The sequence below is a fragment of the Carya illinoinensis genome, chromosome 8, assembly GCF_018687715.1.
Source record: "Carya illinoinensis cultivar Pawnee chromosome 8, C.illinoinensisPawnee_v1, whole genome shotgun sequence".
NCBI classification, from domain to species: domain Eukaryota; kingdom Viridiplantae; phylum Streptophyta; class Magnoliopsida; order Fagales; family Juglandaceae; genus Carya; species Carya illinoinensis.
The window spans coordinates 24,125,097-24,146,763 of record NC_056759.1 but is presented as its reverse complement, the minus strand read 5'-3'; the positions used below and the strand labels follow the sequence as shown (position 1 = coordinate 24,146,763).

Sequence of the window (21,667 nt, the reverse complement as noted above, 5' to 3'; positions counted from 1 at the left end):
TTTTAATGCGTGAAATAATTTCGGCCTGGAATGAAAAAATGACCAGACTGAAATTTGGTGGTTTCGGTCTGCAATGTGACCGGACTAAAGGGGTTAGGTCCAATCCTGGGGTTTGTAAGTTTTGGACCAAACCACACTGGACCGATTGAAATATTTATTTTTAAAAAATATTTTTTAATAATACAATATATTATTTTTATATATAAATTATATAAATTAATTATGTAACTTTCGTCTAATCTATTATCAAATATTTTGCGTTTCACTATGGTTGAAACCTTTTTTGGTTTGGCATAAAAATGAATGGTTGGATAAAATAGTGTTTGACTTAGGTACATGATCACAAAGTTTGATTTTTCCCATTTCCATCACAATTCCATCTATGATTCTTCTTGATGCCAAGTGTCCTATATTATTCGCCAAATGTGCCTAAGTTCTTATCAAGTGTGTAAGTGAAACTTCTCTAGACTAATTTGTATATTCCATACTATGATCCAAAAATGACTAGACTACATGCCACATAGCGCTAATACAAGTTACTATTCACTCCTAAAATGGTGAAACTAATTTTGTACTATAAAGTCCTAAATAATCCTTTGAAACTAGGAGTGTACTTTGTTTTGCGAAATTCGACTCCTAAGTGTCTCGAACAAATCAAAATGCATTTTCGAACAACTATTGTCTGGAAAACAAAAATCCTTTTATTGCGCCGTAAAATCCTACAAATTCATTTGAGACTGTTTCTCATTCTAACACTCCTAAATTCCTCAAATAAACAAAATTGCATTTCTAACACCTAAGTGAGCTTGAAATTGGCTATGCTGACAGATTCAATCCTACGCAATTACTTGAATCGTGAGACCTTTCCAAGATTTTCAAGATGTTCCTAAAGCCTAAAAAAATTCACCCATTGAATTTCTAGCAGGTTATTACACTACATGGCGAAGTGATGGCCGTTTGATCTAGGTGCTGCATGGCACTCTTTGGTTGGCCTACTTTTCGCTTGGAAAAGTCAAACTTTTTATTGCATTATAAAGCTTAAAAATTCATATGAGTCTAATGGTGCAATCCATTTTGCCTATTATGCTCCTAAGTTCCTTAAATAAATAAAAAGGCAATATGTCCTCTTAGTAAATAAAATCTAATCGATCATTCGGCATTCCTAAAGTCTAAAGAAATTAATCTCTTGAATTTCTTTCAGTTCGTTACACTTATCTAGGTTTTAGTACTATTTTAACCATGCCCTTACCAAACTTCAAAATTAACTCAAGCAATTAGCTAAGGACTTTAAGGCTTGCACCAAAATCATGCATTCACAAGCATATATCACCAACTCAACTAAATTTCAAGTTTCATGGTCCAAAACAAAGCTTAACATATAGATCTAATCTTCCATTAAATGGGGTTTATGGGGTCCATTTATCAAACCAAGACTTTAGAGCTCATACAACTTTCGATTTCACTAATCTAATTGGTTCATGCAAACTTTGAATGAAGGCAGATGTATGTGTCACAAACTAAAATCAAGATTTGATACACCATACATGGCATCAACTCCATTAAAACCAAAAGCATCAAGTAAAGCCTAAGACTATGGTATTTCAAGCAAAACTCCAAAACAACCAACAACCTACTAACCGAATTGAATATATTCTAACTTCACCAAGAACCAATCATTAAACTTAAGAAAAATATTCTAACTTCCATGCTGAGATGTTCTCAACTTAGAGTAACAAAAAATAGAAGAGGAGAGGTTGAGGAAAATAATCTTACTGAGCTAACACCAAGAGGATCGCCTAACTCTCTTCTTGCTCCTCTCACATTCACTCAGTTTTCTCTCCAATGTGCAAAGTGTGAAATGGTTGGTTGTGTGCAAGTGAAGAGGGGCTATGGTTGGAATGTGAGACAAAAGAAAACAAAAGGAGGGCTGATTGGGACAAGAGAAAAAAAAGGGAAGGGCATGGTGTGTATAAGAGGTGTAAGGCTTTGTAAGAAGAGATGGGTTTGTCTTGTTTCACACTCATCTTCTTACACATGTAGTAGGCTTGACATGCGTAAATGAGGTCCAAATGGAGGTTAGTGATGGTGCCATGTGCCAATGAGGTTCACTAATATTTTTAGGTTGACTTGGACGTCCTACATGGCAAGGTGGCAGCTGGTTAATGACGAGGCCCTCTCCTTTGGCCCACTTGGCACCTGAAATCATGAAAATTTTTATCGTACCATAAAATCCTAAAAATCCATAAAGATCCAATAGTGCAGTTCATTTTGTCTAATTATGATCTTAAGTGTCTCAAAAAGATCCAAAAAGGGATTTCATCCCCTTAGCGGATCATAATTCAACTATGCTAACAAATTGAAAACCTAAGCAAACGTGTATCAAATTGCACCGGAATAAACATGTGGTATTAGTTGGAGACTAACACTAGCCAGTACCAAAAAAATTCTACAAACATTAATTCATTAATAATAATATCTATAAGTCATTGTTCCTTCATCACAAATGTAGTTAAATTGCAACATTAGTTCATCGCGCACTACAAAATATAATACACCATAAATTATCATCGCCTATAGACAATAAATATCTTTAAATTCTATACAGATATTAAACTAGGTCCTCATGGCTATTCCTCAGGCTGGACAGGTCCTTCTTCCTCGAGGTAACCCTTACGTTACATCTACATCAAACTATACGGTTCCGAGAGGCAAAACTATAGTGAGACTACCACAATGAGATTCGAACAAAACCTTAGTAAGTTAAAAATCATAATTGCACTAACAATCCAAGACAATGGTGATGAATATGAATGCACAAGTTTCATACAGATAAAGGCGAGGGATCACCCTATGAGTAAAACATAAATACAGACACACACACACACACACACACACACACACACACACACACATGGTGAGGAATCAATATCTAAGTCAAACACATAACCAGAAACCATATCACCAAGTACGGAGATTCACTTCACCCATTCGACATAGGGAATTTCTACCTTATCAGCACGTGAGATGCTTCCACCAACATAATATAGGAATCACACTACTTGATTAGCATGAGAACTCTCTCTACCTACGTTATCATGTGCAACAGTACTGAAATGCTACACCCAGGTCAGCACACCTGAGTGAAACACCTGGTAATGTGCCACTAAAAATGGTACTAAGAATCCTCAATCCGATCCCATGAGTAAGGAGCACTTGAAATCATGCCGCATTTGAAATATCATCTCTTGAAATCACATCATCCAAGTAGTCATTAACCATAATGAACAAAACATGCATCTTCATGAGACAATGGGATGAGAAATAGAATATGAAAACCCTCAACATACCCATAGACATTTACCCAACATTACTAGCATAGTCATAGGTGTGAACCTACCTGAATAATATACTAATAGTTATGCTAGTGATGGTCAGTTGGTTGACAAACTCTAAGCCCAGAGCTTCCTTGAATAGAAGAAGAAAGAATAAAAAGTGAATTGAAGTACTTTATGATCTCTAAAGTGACAAGTTGTATCTTTTTACGGTAGGACTGTCAGTCATGGCCATGACATTTTCTAACCTCTGTCTTGCTTGAATAAGAGTTCTTTAATCTTAGTCATCCACACATCCTTTGGACTAAAGAATAATAGAGACATAGTGGACTGATGGGATAAAGTGTGCATGTCTATGCAACTTGCCTTGGGACTAAACCCGCAATCATTCTCCTTATAAGAGTCACCCACGTGGCATTAGGCCTTACTTTTGAGGTCACACATTATGACTTGTAGGTTTGTATTCCTCTTTTTCCAAGCATACCCTTGTGGTGACATCATTGGTGGATCATAGGCTTTTGTATGTCACATGCTGTCATTTCAGCCCCTTCGTGTTATAGTTCCACACTGGGCTTTCCTTTGCTTGTTGGTCGTCTAATGTACAGTTGGCATGTCCTTTGCTCACACTGTGTAGGGCGAACCTCCATTAGCCACCTTGTTCTTTTCATGCTATTCCTATATGTCAAGCTTTCTACAATGTACTACTCTCCTTCATTTCCAAGTACACGTTGCTTGTCTGGTTGCCTCTTTGTCGCCAGTGTTTCACCCGCATGAGGGGATTCCTTCCTTTAGTTCAGCGTGGTCCTCATAAAAACTCATAAAATTACATATAATATAATTACATAATTAAAGTAAATCAATTATAAATTGTGTCTATAGTTCTAAAGAGTGAAAAAAAGATGGATGACCACTAGCCAGACACATGTGACTTGACACGAACCCGAATGACCCAAACTCAGCTGATACACTTTGTTATTAGAGTTAGGTTAGGGTTGACTAATTAATGAGTCCAATCTGAATAACCTGAAACGAACCCAATTGACCCAAGATAACTGACATCCTTAACTATTACACGCATCAAGTACAAAATGCAATAGCCCGCTAGAAATTCAATGGTAGAATTTCTATTGGTTTTAGGAATCTCGTGATGACCCCATAAGTATTTATGAATCAACCAATCGCATAGGTTTTAGTCTGATCACATAGTTAGTGCTATCACTCACTATAGTATCAGAAGTACAATTTTAATTATTTGAGGTAGTTAGAAGTGTCAGAATATATTATGGTCTACCCATTAGACTCAATTGATTATTTAAAATTTTATGGCACAATAACCCATTTTCATATTTTTGGATGAAACACCTGTTTGAAACTGTGAATTTATTTTTAGGGGCACTTCGGGGTTGAATTTTGATTAACGATTTTCATTGTAGGTTCATATGAATATTTAGGATTTTTCGGTACCATGTTTATCATGCACTTTTTTAGAGTGACCAGTCACCTCGATAAGCGCACCAAGTGCAGTATTTTCAAAATCATAGTGTAGAATGTCCAAATTAAGTTAGAGAAGTTTTATTTGGACACTTGACAAGATCTTAGCCACACATAATGAATAGTATTAGACACTTGGTACCATGAGGAACGTTTGATGGATTTGAAGGAATCAAGGTGTGAGATCATGCTACCTAAGCAAAAATCATATTCCATCCGACCAATCAAATTGTGACAAATCAAAGAGGAATTATAACCTAGTAAAACTGAAATCCTAAACGGTTTGATCCAAATCCTAAAGTAGACCTCAAAATCCTAACTGAATTGGTTTCTAACATTATGTTTAATCGCTTGATTAAATTACTTCCACATGTTATTAATCCTTCAAATTTATGTTCAAATATCATTATACAACATTTCAAACCTTGGATATTTGATTGGGCCAGGATAAATTGGATTTGGGCTTGATAGCAACCCAAATCCTCTTAAAACCCCAAATTGAGAGCCATTTGGTTTAGGCTCATTAAGGCCCGCGAAATTGGACACCTTAGCGTTGCTTCTTGGCTCAGTTTTGCCCCCTCACTTGGCTGACCAGATCTTTCAAAAAGAGGCCTAGAAGGTTCTAGAAGGAATGGGCTAAAGAATCCACCTCACTCTTCCAAATCTACACTCCAGCATTAGGAAATATCTTAGGTTGTTTTTTGTGTATTTTATTGGGTAAGAAAAGCCAACACTCAAACCTCACTGTAGCCTCATCCTTTTCCATATCTTGTGCAAAAATATCTTCAGCCCACTCCCCACTAAATTCATCTTCCTTTACACTTTTCATTGAAATAATACCAAACACTCTCTCAGACAGTTTTAGGAGTTCTTTTGTACGCCCATTTCGAAGCTTTTTAAAGTATTTTCTCACAACATTTCCTTCATAAAAGTTGTTCCTTTATTAGTCCAGTTTATGTGGATATCTTATTTATTCTATTTGGAGATTATTTGGTCAGTAAAATATTGTTTAAACCCCAAAAAGGTTATTCTAGACGATAAACTGGAGAGTATGTTATGTTTTTGAGTTTTTGACGAAACTAATGGATAGATCTTGGTCCGAAATTTTTATGGATTATTTTTACCATGTGTATATTATTAGTGGTTGAGGAAGTTTTGCATGATTAAAGGTTTTGTTAAAATATTTTCTTAGATCTAGAAACTTAAAAACTGGAAGAGGAAAAACAGTTTTTGTTTTGAGAAAGTTTAAATCTTTGGTGGTTTAAACATATTCCAATGGCTTTGATAATTTTATTCAAGGATCCTAATCTCTTATATACATTTTATAATGTTATTTTGAAGATATTTTATGTTATTTTCAAATATATGAAATTTTATGCAAAGAGATATTCGGATAGGCCAAAGTGTTGATGTTCTTCGCTAACTTTATGTTTTGGTTGATGTTTAACCAAGTGATCTTGAATTTTAAGCTTAGATATGTTTTAGGATACCTTTTTAAACCATATGATGTTTTGTTTTGAAGATCACATTTATAAATCATGGATCAAGAGGTTGATCAAAATAAGTTAGAAACAAAAATCAATAGAAATAACATATGAGAATTTCGGCCGTATAGAGTTTTCATAGTCGTGATTAGTTTTAAATTTTTTTAAATTGATATTTGAGTTTAGGATAAAATTTACGTGAGGGATATAAATTTACATGAGAGATGCAAAATCCTTAAGTTAGGGGTAAAATAGTCATTTTCTCACATGTAGAGGGTAAAATGAAACTTTTACTCTAAGTTAGTATTTTTTTTCATATTTCAAATTATTAGTAATTTAGTTCTAACTTTTAGAATCACTAATTACAGTTCCTCATGATCGCGCTTGAGCTTTTATAAGAAACGCGAAGATCGAGGTAAGTTAGCTCTTAACTTAATAGCAGTTTACTGTGTATGTGTGCCAAGTAAAGGAACTACAGTGTATGTATGTGTGTTATCATATATGCCATGCCATACCAAGTTATCACATATTTTTTTGTTACACATAATTTATTCTGTCATAAATTATTCATCTGTTACATAAGATATTCTGTCACATATTGATATACAGTGCAAGTATATCATGTTAAGTGTGCCATTTGTTACATGTAACTCATGTCACATAAAGTTCACTATTGCAAATATACTATGTTACGAAATGTTGTCTGTTGCATGCCATGTCAAGTTATGAAATGTTTTTGTCCCAAGTATGTCTACACCATCATAGTGTAGTTAAGTTATTATTTAGTTTATTGTGACTACACCATCATAGTAACCCCATGAGATAACAATAAGCAATCATAGTAAACCCATGAGATAAAAATAAGCAATTATGGTAACCCCATGAGTTAAGAATACACCGTCATGGTAATCCCATGAGATAAGAATAAACAATCATGGTGACCCAATGATATAAGCATATACCATCATGGTAATCTCATGAGATAAGAATAAGCAATCATGGTGACTCCTGAGATAAGAATACACTATCATGGTAACCTTATGAGATAAGAATGAACAATCATGGTGACCCCATGAGATAAGAATAAGCAATCATGGTGACCCCATGAGATAAGAATAAGTTTAAGATCAAGTGCATGTTAAGTCAAGTTTCAGATCAAATTCATGTCAAGCACGTCAAATTTAGTTCACGTTTTAGTTTAAGCTATATCAGTTATGCTATGTCTGAAGTTATGTTATACTTTATATTAAGCTATGCTATGCTTACTTATGATTGTGATTATGCATTCATGCTTTTATTGCAATGCACGCATCATTAACCTATGCGGAAGTTTTCTATTAACTTGTTGAGATTTATAATCAAATCTCACTGTGGTAGTCTCAATTAGTATTCAACCTGAATGGTAGATCCTGTTACAGGAATTGAAGGAGAGTCGGGAATCAACCAACTGGAAATGGTCGACTAAGCGACTGTGCGAAATCAATAATAGTATAGTAGTTAACTTAAATTACTACTTGCACCTATGGAGTCGAATCTCTAGTACTCTTTTGATCACAGCCGATCTGGACTAGTGTTGTGATCTCTGTTGTTTAATATGTTATTATGTATGAAGTATGTTTTAACTATTTGAGATATTTTTAGTTTGGTGCAATGTATTACTAAAGAAAAAAAATTATCTACTGTGAATATTGCATAATGTTAGATGCATGTTAGGAATATTATATCATATCTCATGAACAGGGGCAGGTAACCTTGTGTTTCATGTCTCGACACTTCAAATATGTGTTCGATCCCAAGCAGAATTTAGGGGCATCACACAAAAAATAAAAAATGGAGTTCACAATTTTAGTAAATTTCATTACTTTTAAGAATAAAGAAACAATTTATTATGAGATCTGTATATATGGTCAAGCATAAAGTGAGAAACGCCAATGATACTCATTTTGGAACAAAATGATGCATGAAAGCAGAAAAGTATGCTAATGAGATAGGAATGTATAGTTTAACATTTACTTTTGCATTAATTTTACTAAAGAAATTCAAAATTTATCTTGCATCAATTGCCTCATTATATAACTTATATGACCTGTAGGTTTGTATTCAAAATTTGAGGTTCTAGCCAAATTTTGTACAATCTACTAGAGGTTCCAAATTGGTCTACTTACTAAACCAAAATGATACCTTCACCTACCTTGACATCCATCTAGATTCTAGGGATAAAACACAATAACTCGAGAAGATTTGACTCTAAAAATGTCAAAAGGTTTGAAACAAATCTTAGGTAGACAGGCTAACACTTTCGAAGGTCCAACAACCAGGTCAACTTGCTTTGAAAATAGTGGTTAATTTTGAGCACTTGAATTCTACATTCCATCTAAATTACATTTTCATGAATGATGTAGCATAGAAAGGATCAACAAATCTTAAAAATAGTAATAATAAATACACAATCTTTTTCATAATCATTTACATAAGCATAGTTTAAAATAAATATATTTTTATAAAATGATGTTATTTTTAAATGGTGAAAATCACTTTTGACTTTGTATTGTAAGGAATATTAGACAGAAATTCTTTCAAAATGGAAATCCTAAAAATTGATACTCTAAAAAAGTATGGAACCTCCATATAGGGAATCTGTTATTAACTATTGCGAGATGATAATCAAAACTCACTCTAGCCTATGTTACATTCATCTATAAGTACCTTGAGAATAGAAATATAGTACTTTGTTACCTTTGCCAAGATCTTTTGGATCAGATGACATAAGATTGGGTCTTCAAATAGAAAATCCAAGATTCGAACCCCCCCACCCACTTGTATAAAAATATAGCTTGCTTATTTTTAGTACCTAATGTCTATTCGAATACACCAAAACTTAAGACATTCCTAATTTATAATATATTATTAGTTAGCGACGTATTGATGTTGCATGAATAACAAAGAAAATTGCTTCACGAAAAATTCAGTTAATAGTTAAATAATTAAAATAAATCCATTAAAAAAGATTTGTACAATTTTGAAGAGTAGCAAAAGATGGGTAGCCCAACATAAATTGGTGACTTGACATGAACATGAATGACTTGAACTTGACTGACAATATTTTTTACTCGAGTCGGATTAGGGTTTACCGATTGATCATTATCCAAACCTAAATAACCTGACACAAATTCAAACGACTCGACATGAATTGACACCGCTAGATTCAAACTCGCACAACACTTGTTAATGAGTTATAAACTTTACGACACTAGTTTGATTGATTCACCCTTCTATAGTATTAGTAGTAGTAATAACAATAGTAGTAGTGTTCTTTATGAAGCTAATAAAATCCGATCTTACAATTCGATACCATAAATACTTAATACTTTATAGAAATAAGTATGTTATGATACAACCATTTGGGCAATATAAGCTATAAAAAGTCCTGAAATTAAGAAACTTAACTTGCTAGAATCAATAGATCGGAATAAAGGAAAAAAAAAAGGCTAACAATGTGAGTTTAGTTCTAGCTTTGGTTCCTTCCAATCGACAAATAAAGTTCATCTTCAAAAATACTTCCAACATAGACAATGGGCAATCCACGATCATAATCATGGACCAATACAGTATTAACAAATATCAAATATACTTGAAAATAAGTTAAATGAATTTATTCAAAAACATTTATCTAAAATTGGTTCCCATTTTACCAAATTTGACCTATGAGCATATCAAATTTTAATAGCAAGTATAGTAATAATGAAAATTTTTTATTATTTAATAAAATACTAAAATAATAGAGTCAAGCTATTCAAAGGTCCACTACTTACCCCACACCACACACTAGTGACATCAGTTAGCCAGATGACTCTGTCTACTCGACTTCTAGATTTTGATGCTTTGATACATTGACAAGTTTCAAATGTAACAGAGAGAGAGAGAGAGAGAGAGAGAGAGAGGCTGACAACTTCAAACTTAAGTGAAAGAACAATGGGGAGAAAGAACATAGTCAAGAGAGGGTCACCAGAAGTTCAAAATAAGGGAGAAAGAGATCGAAGTCGGGAGAGGGAGTCCCAAGTCAAACATGTTTCTTTTTTTTTTTTTTTCTTTCTCAATGACTGACTTGTGATGTGGAGCCCTATATCGGGGACACAATAATCCCACCAGTGCATAGAAATTTCATCTGCAATTATTGTATTCATGATGTTCATTTACAAAGTTATGTATGCGAAAATTTGCAATTTATGGTCATCTTGCTTAAGAGATATTTCTTTGATTTGTTGAGAGGTGGAACAGAAGATTATCTATCCCTTTGCACATATTATAGTAATTACTTTATTTTCAATTTGTAGCTGCTTCTGCCCTGCGACTGCACTAGACCGTTTGAATTGAATTCCTACTTCAAGTCGCTTAACTTTGTCATGTTCTTGCAATTTGGAGGTACTTATTCTAAAGGTTGCTTGCAACATTAACACCATAACTTTTAGGGCATTCACCATGTGTCAACCTTTAAAGAAATGTGACTTCTTCCACATCTCCAAATCCATTTCCCACTCTACATGCCATATGATAGAGGGAAACCTATATAAACATGAACAAATAGCATGAAACGTTCAAAGCTTTGTGGCTATCGGTAGGGTGTCAATCACTGCCTTATTAAGGTTTCTAAATTCTGGAGAATCAAACATAAATTCTCCAAAAAAAAAAAAAAAGAAGAAGATAAAATCACATGGCATTCCTTGGGATCTTTCTGATAGTTTACAGCTAATCGGTGATGTGTGTAGAAAACAATCCTCGACACTGCACTTTGTGTACAAAATGTTGAAGAACTGATACGCTACCAAGGGTAGGAAATCCAAAAGTAGAAATAAGATCAAGTATATGCAAAATCAAAAATATTAGAGAACACTAATTTGCGTAGAATTGATAATTAGTTTTTGATACATTGCAATACAATGTGTAGATTTGTCCATGAATGAATACGCAAGGGCTTGTCCATCTGTAGTTGATGTCCCACCTCCAAGTTCATCCAAGCCCACTAATGAATCGCAAGTGGCTAAAGACTACATTAATTGCAAAAAATATTTCAATGCTAAGAGAGAACTTGCAAGAAGGATGGTGTTAAGGATGTGTTTCACACCACTAATAGCACGGATGACCTGCAATAGATGATATAGTAGCACGAGGTGCCTAGTTGAACTCCAATGCCTAAGTTAGAGAAAAGTGCTCTCAATACAAGTATATGAATGAATACCAAATATGTTACCTTTAGATGTTATGCAGTTCAGCTTATCATCCTCAGTCAGATGGACAAACTGAGGCTTTGAACAAGTGCTTAGAAGGCTAGTTGAGGTGTTACATTGGCAGTAGACCTAAGGAATGGGTCAATTGGCTCCCTATTGCATAATGGTGTTATAACACTACTTTCTATTCCTACATTTTAATGTCTCTATTTGAGGCCCTTTATGGATACCCCCCTCCCCCCTCCCAAATTACTTGCTTATATTCTTGGGACTACAAACAATGCATTAGTGGATCAATAATTGAAGTCTAGAGAACATATCCTATCACTCTTGAAGAAGAATTCACATAAGGCTCAAAGTAGAATGAAGTTGTTTGTTGATAGGAAGAGGGCTGAGAGGTCATTTGAAGTTGGAGATTGGGTGTTTTTGAGGCTGCAGCCCTATTGACAAAAGATAGTCACCTTGAGACATAATTTGAAGTTATCACTAGGTATTATGGGCCTTTTCAGGTTGTTGAAAAGATTGGAGTAGTGGCATGCAAGCTGAATTTCTCCCAAAGTTCAAAAATTCACTCAGTTTTTCATGTATCCTATTTGAAGAAAAGATTGGGTGAATAAATTTCTCCTTTACCCACATTACCACTTGTAGATACTGAAGGCAATATACAACTTGAACCAGCGGCAATTTTGGATGGGAGGATGAAACGAGTGGGTAATCAGGCAGCAACTGAGGTTTCGGTTAAGTGACTGGGAGCACCAGTTGAAGATTGTTCTTGGGAATTACTCTGGAAGTTGTGCAGCCTCTATCCACACATTGTAGGCAATGTGTTATGATTGCGGGAGGCCATTGGTATACCTTGTGGACAAAGCTTTGAAGGGGAAAAGATTGTTATGAGAAGAGCTAAAAGGTAACGAGATTAATGGCCGAAGGGAGAGAAAGAATGGAAAACAGGGCATTTAGTGAATTAATAAAACACTGTGTTGAGGGAATAAATAAAATGATGCATTTCATGTTGTGTTAGTAGGCTTAGTGGGTGATATTATATAGTGCATATTAATAGTTATACTAATACTGTATCACTATGTATTATAATATACTATAATATATCATTATATTATATATTATAATATATCATTATAGTCTATAATACAATTATAATATATATTATAATATACTACAATATATTATCACTATAATAAGTGCATTAAAACTAGAAAACCGGACCGAAAATAGGTAAAACCGGAGTACTGGTTTAGGAAGGTAACGGGTACGTAATTAGTTTTGAAAAATGTAAAATTAGTATATACCGATTCTGTCCTAAATTTTGTTCAAAACCGGACCGGTTACACCCCTAGCTTCCACCCATTCAAAGGCATCCTCGAAACGATTAACTACTGAATGAATGTTAGGGAGACTGTTACCTACATATATATATATATATATATATAAAAGATGAGATGCTAGACTAGATTATTTTCAAAAGCATTATATATATATATATATATATATATATATATATCAAAGGTGAACATACGGATGTTAACAAATGATGGAGGTAATAAAAAGATAAAGACGGTTTAGCCATTACCACCAGTTTATTAGTTTCCTTTTTTAAAATCTTTTTATATATATAGTACTTCTCTAACTGAAATATGTTCATTAATAAAAAGATAACGAAGGTTTAGCCATTACCACCAAAGTTTTAAATTCTATTTTAGTGACCATTCTGGCTTAAACATTGGAACAAATTATCTCAGTGTATTGGTTCAAAACTTCTAATATATCTATATATATATATATACACAAAAAGTTAATATTTACTGAAATAAAAGAACTAGTGATATGTACAAATTTCATATTTAATCATAGCTTGACAATTTGTTCATAATCATTATTCAGTATGAAACTCAACCTTTAGATTCACCCATATTACATACAAGTACACAAAAGACCAATTCTGATTCTTCAGCTCCCTGGAGGTTTATTCGTAATGTTCAGTTTGTAGTGGTATACTTATTCCAAACTGAAATATAAGGCCAGTTTGTGAGGCTAGGCATTTGCTGAAATATATTGTAACTATTTGCAAAATATGTTACATTGAGCAAATTTAAAATTTTCTTAAAATTGTAACTAAGAATTGCAAAGGTACATATTCAGAAAAAAGCAATCAAGTACACCATGTAATACATTTTAGAAAGGAAATTAAAAACAAAAGTTGATTCAAAAAGCAAACCATAATGTTCGTTAACTACTTTAATTTAAAAAATTTGAGGTTAGGTGTAAATGCCATAGCAACAAGTTCTGTTTTGTTGAAATTGTGTCCAATAACTGGGTAACATCACTTCCAAAGTCATCATCTACAATTGAAACCTTTTGAATGATTCGGTCCCCTAACATCATTTGCCAGGGACAAATCCATAGAGTATGCCCTGTTGTCTCCTATTCTGTTTGCATAATGAGCATAGAGTCGCCTATGATCTTCCTTTTCTTCAAATTCACCTCTGTGGGTATTGCATCCGTACAAGTTCTCTAAATCATTCATTTTAAGGCTTATAAAACTACAGAGAAAGTAGAAACCATAATAAGCAACAATAGCATCAAGCTTTTCATATCATAAATACCCATTTGCATACTAGCCACAATAAATCACTTACGAAAAGAAAAAAGGATATGGTCCAACAAAACAGAAAGATCTATGAAAAGACAACTTGTTTGAACACAATGTAATAAAAAATGGGATAGATAATCTTTTGTTCCACCTATTGTAGGTCCGAACATCAGGGTGCAACCCTTTGGTAGAAAGACTACAAAAAGGTTCTTTTGCAGTCACAAGTTTCAAAATACCTCACTCTAATTTAATCTTGTAATTACAAACACCATTTTTTGCAATACAAACAAAACAAGCCTTGAAAAATAAGAAACATAAATGGGCAGAACCTACGAGGTAGAACAAGGGAAAAAGTAAAAGGCCAACATATCAGCTTGTACAAGAATAAGAATGGCTTGTACCAAATATACTTGGTGCTAAGGAATACAATAATTACTCAATAAAGAACTCTACAGAGTCATTATTTATTCTTGTTGCACACCTGGCATTGCCCAGCACAGGTGGATGACTACACGCTTCCTGCGGTCAAAATTCAGTTAAACAGAAAGTGAATTCAAAAATAGTTACAGAATACATTTGAGACATAAGTTGGGAGAAAACAACATGAAGTTGCTCGATAACAACATTTCTGCATCTTCAATCCGGCAACCTAGATGTACACAAAAGTCCAAAGAACTATGCAGTAGATATGGAGCTCTATCTAAATGGGAGGGATGGAGGCATGGAACAATCAGAAACGGCAAACTAACTTCTATGTACTTTACTCTAAATCCTGATGGCTGTGTGATACAGAATTAAATGGTATTGTGGCCTTCTTATGGAAAATGCTAGCCTATGGACAATCAGATAAATCAAGGTTCAAGCATCATTGGTGACACTGAAGAAGAGCATTATGTGTAAACAGGTCAGCAATCAGAAATCGTGAGGATCAGACCATTCGAAAAAATTCATGCTGGGTTATGACCAAAGCCAAAGCCAATCAGAAGGTTTGAGATAGACAGTAACATGGACTGTTTACGGTTGGATTGTCCATTCTGATTGTAAACACAGTGGTATAACTGGTAAGCACTACGTTTTGCACCAACACAAGATCAGACTAGAAAATGTCCATGATATCTTACTTTTGTTATAAATTATAATAGTTAGCATCTCTGATGTTTGTAAAGTAGAGGATTTCATGATCATCAAGCGGTTACCTTTGTGCCTTACTGCAACTAAATTGCTTACAATCTAGCCCATGAACAAACAAGCAGATCCCGTTATTAGCAACTTCCGTAAGTTGATGTCTTGATTGGTTCGCAGTCCAATATACAAAAAGTTAAAGAAAGTTTATGATACAAGGGCACCCAGCTTTAAAAATCAGTATGGTACTCACTGCACCTTATCATAGAGGTTAATGCAGTACACTTCAGCATAATAAATATTTCTGTTAGACAATATTTCCAACATACTACTCACAAACATGATATCATCAGGGAAAATTTAAAAACATTCACATCAGAAAACAATGGAGATATAACCACCAAAATCCCAGAGTCTAATTTCCGCAGCAAGTACTTTCCATCGGTCAAAAATTTCAATGAAAGATAATAGAGGCAGAGGACTGATCAATCTTGCCCATAAAAATGAGAGATTTAAAAATGAGTCCAATATCTGGAGAAGCCCTGAAAATACCACCAAAGTACTAAGAAAAGTAATGAAAAGTATAAAACCCAAAATAAAGAACTCCTCAAGAAGTGAAATTTAGGAAATTAATAATGGAAAAAATAAAATCGTAACTGCTCTAAGATGATACTGGCTGTTAACCTACAACCACGCCATCTTATTCAACATGATAATGCTCTAAGATGCTTCACAAAAAATTGTAACTACAATAACATAAACGATAGGCACTATATCTTGTTAATTAGCCAAGGTATCTCAAAATTGTTCAACTATAGGATCAAATGTAGCTAAGCTACTTTATTTTCCAAGCCTTTTGTTCTTACCTTTCTAGATGATCGTAACTCATAAAATCATGAGGGATGCTCCCTCGCAAACTCCCTGGTATTTCTAAGAGGTATACCTCTTTTGCATAATGGGCATAGAAAGTCATCTGTGATCTTCCTTTTCTTCAAATTCACCTTTGTGGGTATTGCATCTGTACATGCTCTCCAAAGTAACACTTTAACTACATTCATTGCTTTCAACTTCCAAATTTTTTAACATAAGTTACCATATATGCCCAAGTGAAAGGATTCCCCATCTTATTGAACCAGTAATCGTCTTTTAAGTGATAGGCACTTTTCACCATGAATTTTCCGTTGGAGGTGTATTTCCAGACTTGCTTATCTTCACTACTTCATTCACAACTAACAGGTAGCTTTAGAATAACTGAGAAAAAAAATCTTGTTGAAAAGGAGACCAATCAAAGAGATCAAAATAACCACATTAACAACACAAATCCAAGGCTAATGCTCAAACCACATACTAAGCTACATTTCATTCATTTTAAGGCTTATTAAACTTCAGAGAAAGTAGAAACCATAGCAAGCAACAATAGCATCAAGCTTTTCATATCATCAATACCTATTTGCATACTAGCTACAATAAATCACTAATGACAATAAAAAAGGATATGGTCGAACAAAAAAGAAAGACCTATGAAAATAAAACTTGTTTGAACACAATGCAATAAAAAATGGGCTCAGAATATGCAGGACAAACTGCCACCACATTCACAAGTTCGTGATAAATCTACCTTGAAATTTGCAAACATTTTAGAGGGCAAAAACAAACAAAATCATGCTTGCAATGATAGGCCACGATAATACAATTAGTATCAAAGCAACAAAATAAAAAATGCCAACTGATACTGCAGCAAATGGCAATACTAATGATCTTAAATTCCATTGCATTCAAAAGAATTACATTTGCTATAGATAATAGGTTTCACTAACCCGGCTCGCCTTGACTTTGGAACATTATCTTTAATTTGGAACACCGTGGATAAGCATTAACACCATATTTCATCTTGTGGACTTATAAAGAGTTTATTTCATGATCATTACTGTGAAATTGCACTTTGCATTCCATGATCACCAAACCTTGAGTCTACCTTTGTGCCCGACTGAAACCAAATTGCTTGCCTTCTAGCCCATGAAAAAAGAAGCAACTCTGGTTATCAGGAACTTCCTAAAGTTGTAATCAATTCAAACTGCACTGGTCTAAATTGGTTCCCAGTCCAATACCCAAACAGTTAAACGGAAGCTTATGATACAACAACACAGGGCTATCAAGCATGTAGAAAGGTACTCACTGCACCCCATCATGGAGGTTAATTCACTACACTTCAGAATGACGAGGATTTCCATTAAACGGCATTTTTAATTTTCTACCTATATTCGTAATATCATTTCAGGGCAGGTTTAAAAAATTAATTTGACAAAATAATGGAGATACAACTAATATACTTGGAGCTTAGGAATACAATAATTTCTCAATAAAGACCCCCACTGAGTTATATTATTTAATCTTTGAGACATAAGTACATTTGAGACATAAGTTGGGAGGAAACAACATCAAGTTGCTCGATAACAGCATTTCTGCATCTTCACTTACAAATTTTGAAAATCTAGCAACCTGTATGTACACAAAAGTACAAAGAACTATGCAGTAGAAAGGGAGATCCATCTAAATGGGCGGGATGGAGGCATGGAACAATCAAAAAAGCCAAACTAACTTCTATGCACATTACACTAAATTCAGATGGCTGTGTGATACAGAATTAAGAGGGATTGTGGCCTTTTTATGGAAAATGCTTGCCTATGGACAATCAGATAAATCAGGTTCAAGCATCAATGATGAAACTGAAGAAAAGCATTATGTGTAAACAGGTCAGCAATCAGAAATCGTGAGGATCAGACCATTCGAAAAAATTCATGCTGGGTTATGACCAAAGCCAAAGCCAATCAGAAAGTTTGAGATAGACAGTAACATAGACTGATTACATTTGGTGTCCATTCTGATTGTAAACACAGTGGTAAAACTAGCACACACTACGTTTTGCACCAATGCAAGACCAGACCAGCAAATGTCCATGATATCTTACTTTTGTTATAAATTATAATAGTGAGCATCTCTGATGTTCGTAAAGTAAAGGATTTCATGATCATCAAGCGGCTACCTTTTGTGCCTTACTGCAACTAAATTGCTTAAAATCTAGCCCATGAACAAACAAGCAGATCCCGTTATCAGCAACTTCCTTAACTTGATAATCTATTCAATGTACACTAGTCTTGATTGGTTCACAGTCAAATATACAAAAAGTTACAACAAGTTTATGATACAAGGGCACCCAGCCTTAAAAATGAGTACGGTACTTACCTTATCATAGTGGTTAATGCAGTACACCTCAGCATAATAAATAGTTCTATTAGACAACATTTCCAACATGCTACTTACAAACATAATATAATCAGGGAAAATTTGAAAGCATTCACATGAGGAAACAATGGATCTACAACCACCTAAATCCCAGAGTCTAATTTCCGCTGCAAGTACTTTCCACCAGTCAAACATTTCAATGAAAGATAATAGAGGCGGATGACTGATCAATCTTGCCCATAAAAATGAGAGATTTAAAATTCACTTGAAATAAATAAGCATTTCCTGTAGATCAGCCAGCAAAGCGTTAAAGCATATAGATGTTCTTGGCATTGAAAACCAAGAAAGCCTTTTACAAAAGCTTCTCAAACCACTCTTTTATTGTCTTGTCAACTTTATCAGCACACAACAAGTCAATCACCATGGTTGCAGTTGTTTCATCTGCAGAGAAACCCTTGTCAACCATTATTTCAATATATTCTACTGCCCTTGATGTCTCATCATGTTGCAGTAATCCTTGGATAATTGTGTTATATAAGACATTGTCAGGCAAGCAACCATTCCCATTCATTTTCTCAAGCAGCTCGCAGGCTTCATTTATTAGTCCCTCTTTGCATAGTCCTTTGAACATTATAGTGTAAGTGCAAGCATTAGGTTGCAACCCTTTGGTAGAAAGACTCCAAAAGAGTTCTTTTGCAGTCACAAGTTTTCCCGCATCACACATAGCAGCAATCAAGATGTTGTAAATCACAACATCAAGGTCCAACTTTTTGTCTACGATCTCTCGAAACAATGCCATTGCCTCCACAAAATGTCTGTTCTTAAAAAAACCATCTAACAAAATGGTATAAGTTTGGAGATCAGGATGTTCTCCACAAGCTTGCATCTCATGAAGTAGCTCTAAAGCAGCCAGAGGTCTCCCCACTTGGCAACACCCACCTATAAGAGTGTTGTAAGTGACAACATCGGGAATCATTCTCTTGTCTAACATTTCATGAAAGAGATTTATTGCCTCATCAATTCTCTTACTTTTACAATATCCATTGATTAATGTGTTATAGCTAATAATATCAGGAGAACAACCCCTCCTAACCATCATATTAAATGTTTTGACTGCCTCATTCATTTTGTTTTGCTGACAATAACAATCAATCAAAGAGTTGTGCGTGAATATATCTGGCTCGATGCCTTTCTCAGTCATCATATGAAGAGCTTCTTTTGCCTCCATCATCTTCCCCTCTTTTAGAAGTGCATCCACCAATATATTGAAAGAATGCACATCTGGCACGATATTCCTTTCTTCCATCTCAGCCACTAATTTAGCAGCCTCTTTCCAATGGCCAAAATTGCATAGGCCCTGAATTAAGGGATTGTAAGTAAAATGGTTTGGCTGAATGCCTTTACTCGTCATTGTGGAAAAAAGTTTCAAGGCATCAGTCAACAATCCATCCTTGCACAAACTGCAAATGATTGTATTATACGATGCTGCATTAGGTACAAAATTTGCATCTTCCATCTTCCTAAGCAAGTTAATGGCCAGATCGGTTTCACCTAACTTACACAAAGCGTTAATTATGGTCGCATAGGTAAATCTATCTGGTTTAAATCCCTTCTCCCCCATTTCATCAGCCAAATTCACCGCTTCAGCAATTTTACCCTGGAGGCAGAAGCACTATTACTCATCTTCATCGTCTCCGGCTCTCCCTCCCATTTTCACAATCTTGGAGTTTGGAAACCAGAATATATTGCGTTATGTTCCAAAATCCAGAACTTCTTCACCAGAGATATTTCCCTAATTCACCATACAATGATAGAACGCTCTTCAAATTCACCATAGAAACCAGAAATAAGAAATCAGAATATGGTATGTAGGAAAATGTCAGGCCAAAGCAGAAATGAGATATCTTAAACAATTATATATGTACTGCGCACTCTACTTTTCTTATATGATGTTTAGACATACAAATATATTATTTTATAATAATTAAGAAATACTAATATATAACTAAAGTGTAAAAATGTATTTACAAAAAATATATATATTATAAGATTAAAAGTAAGGTTATATTAATAACTTAATATTAATATTTATGTTTAAGATTTAAATTTTATGTTATATTAATTTTATATTATAATAGTAAAGTTTATATGTTATATCAAATGTTATATTAAAATTATAAGATTAATTTTATATTATATCATATGTTAAAAGATTAATAGACTTGAATTATAATATTAAAATTTAACGTTATATCAATGTTATATTATAATATTAAAATTTATATGATATATCAAATGTTATATTAAAATTATAAGATTAATTTTATGTTATATCACATGCTATATTAATTTTATATTATAAGATTAAGATTAATAGACTTGAATAATAAAATTAGAATTTCATTTTATATTAATTAACAATTTAATATATAATATAGATAATATAAACAATTATAAATATATATACCGGTCCAGTTCAGTTTAAACCAAATATGAAAATCGGTATTACACTGGATTGCTTACAAATTGGACCAAACTCACCAATTCGATCCAGTCCCATACGGTTGAATCGGTTTTCTAGTTTTTTTGACACCCCTAGTTATTTGGCTCTTAGAGTGTTGAATTTGATTTTTCTTAGTTTAGTTTTCTACATTGAAAAATTCTACTCATCATCCTTACATATCATATTTTTTTTTCTTTTACCAAATATGTGGTATATGGATGATGAGTAGAAAAATTCAATTAGTTTAAGAAGAAAATAATAAAAAAAATTTTAAAAATAAAAATAACAATGGTGTGTGAAGATGATGAATATCAAAACTCTTCTACATCTAGTTGCTTCTATTGTTTCGAGGTGTTTTTCCGTACTTTTGAATCTCAAATAAGTTAAAAAATACATTTAAGGAAAAAAATAATATTGATAATTTTCCTTAAACGTGTTTTTCTGTATAATATAGAACATAACTCGAGTTTTAAAAAGACTATCAAGGGACGAAAATACCTATACAACTTTAAGATAATTATAACTTTCAAATTTTTAAAGATATGATCGTAATTTTTAAGAAAATTAAATAATCGTCATTTCTATTTTAAAAAGTACTTTTTTAATTTGTTTATAAATAAATGTAACATGTTTGAAAGTATTTTAAAAATATGATTAAT

The 21,667-nt window shown here is 33.7% G+C and overlaps 1 protein-coding gene across 1 annotated transcript; it reads right to left on the bottom strand.

The window, feature by feature from the left end:
* Nucleotides 1-13,725: 13,725 nt before the first annotated feature.
* Nucleotides 13,726-20,141, bottom strand: LOC122319051 (pentatricopeptide repeat-containing protein At3g22470, mitochondrial-like). The gene is made up of 2 exons (XM_043136920.1): nucleotides 14,622-20,141; nucleotides 13,726-14,090 (listed from the first exon to the last, which is right to left on the bottom strand). The coding sequence occupies exon 1, from the start codon at nucleotides 20,124-20,126 to the stop codon at nucleotides 18,858-18,860; it is 1,269 nt and encodes a 422-aa protein (XP_042992854.1). The 5' UTR covers nucleotides 20,127-20,141; the 3' UTR covers nucleotides 13,726-14,090; nucleotides 14,622-18,857.
* Nucleotides 20,142-21,667: the final 1,526 nt, after the last annotated feature.

Bases quoted from the DNA above. Each gene is read 5' to 3' on its own strand.
- LOC122319051 (XM_043136920.1), bottom strand. From the start codon at position 20,126: ATGGGGGAGAAGGGATTTAAACCAGATAGATTTACCTATGCGACCATA.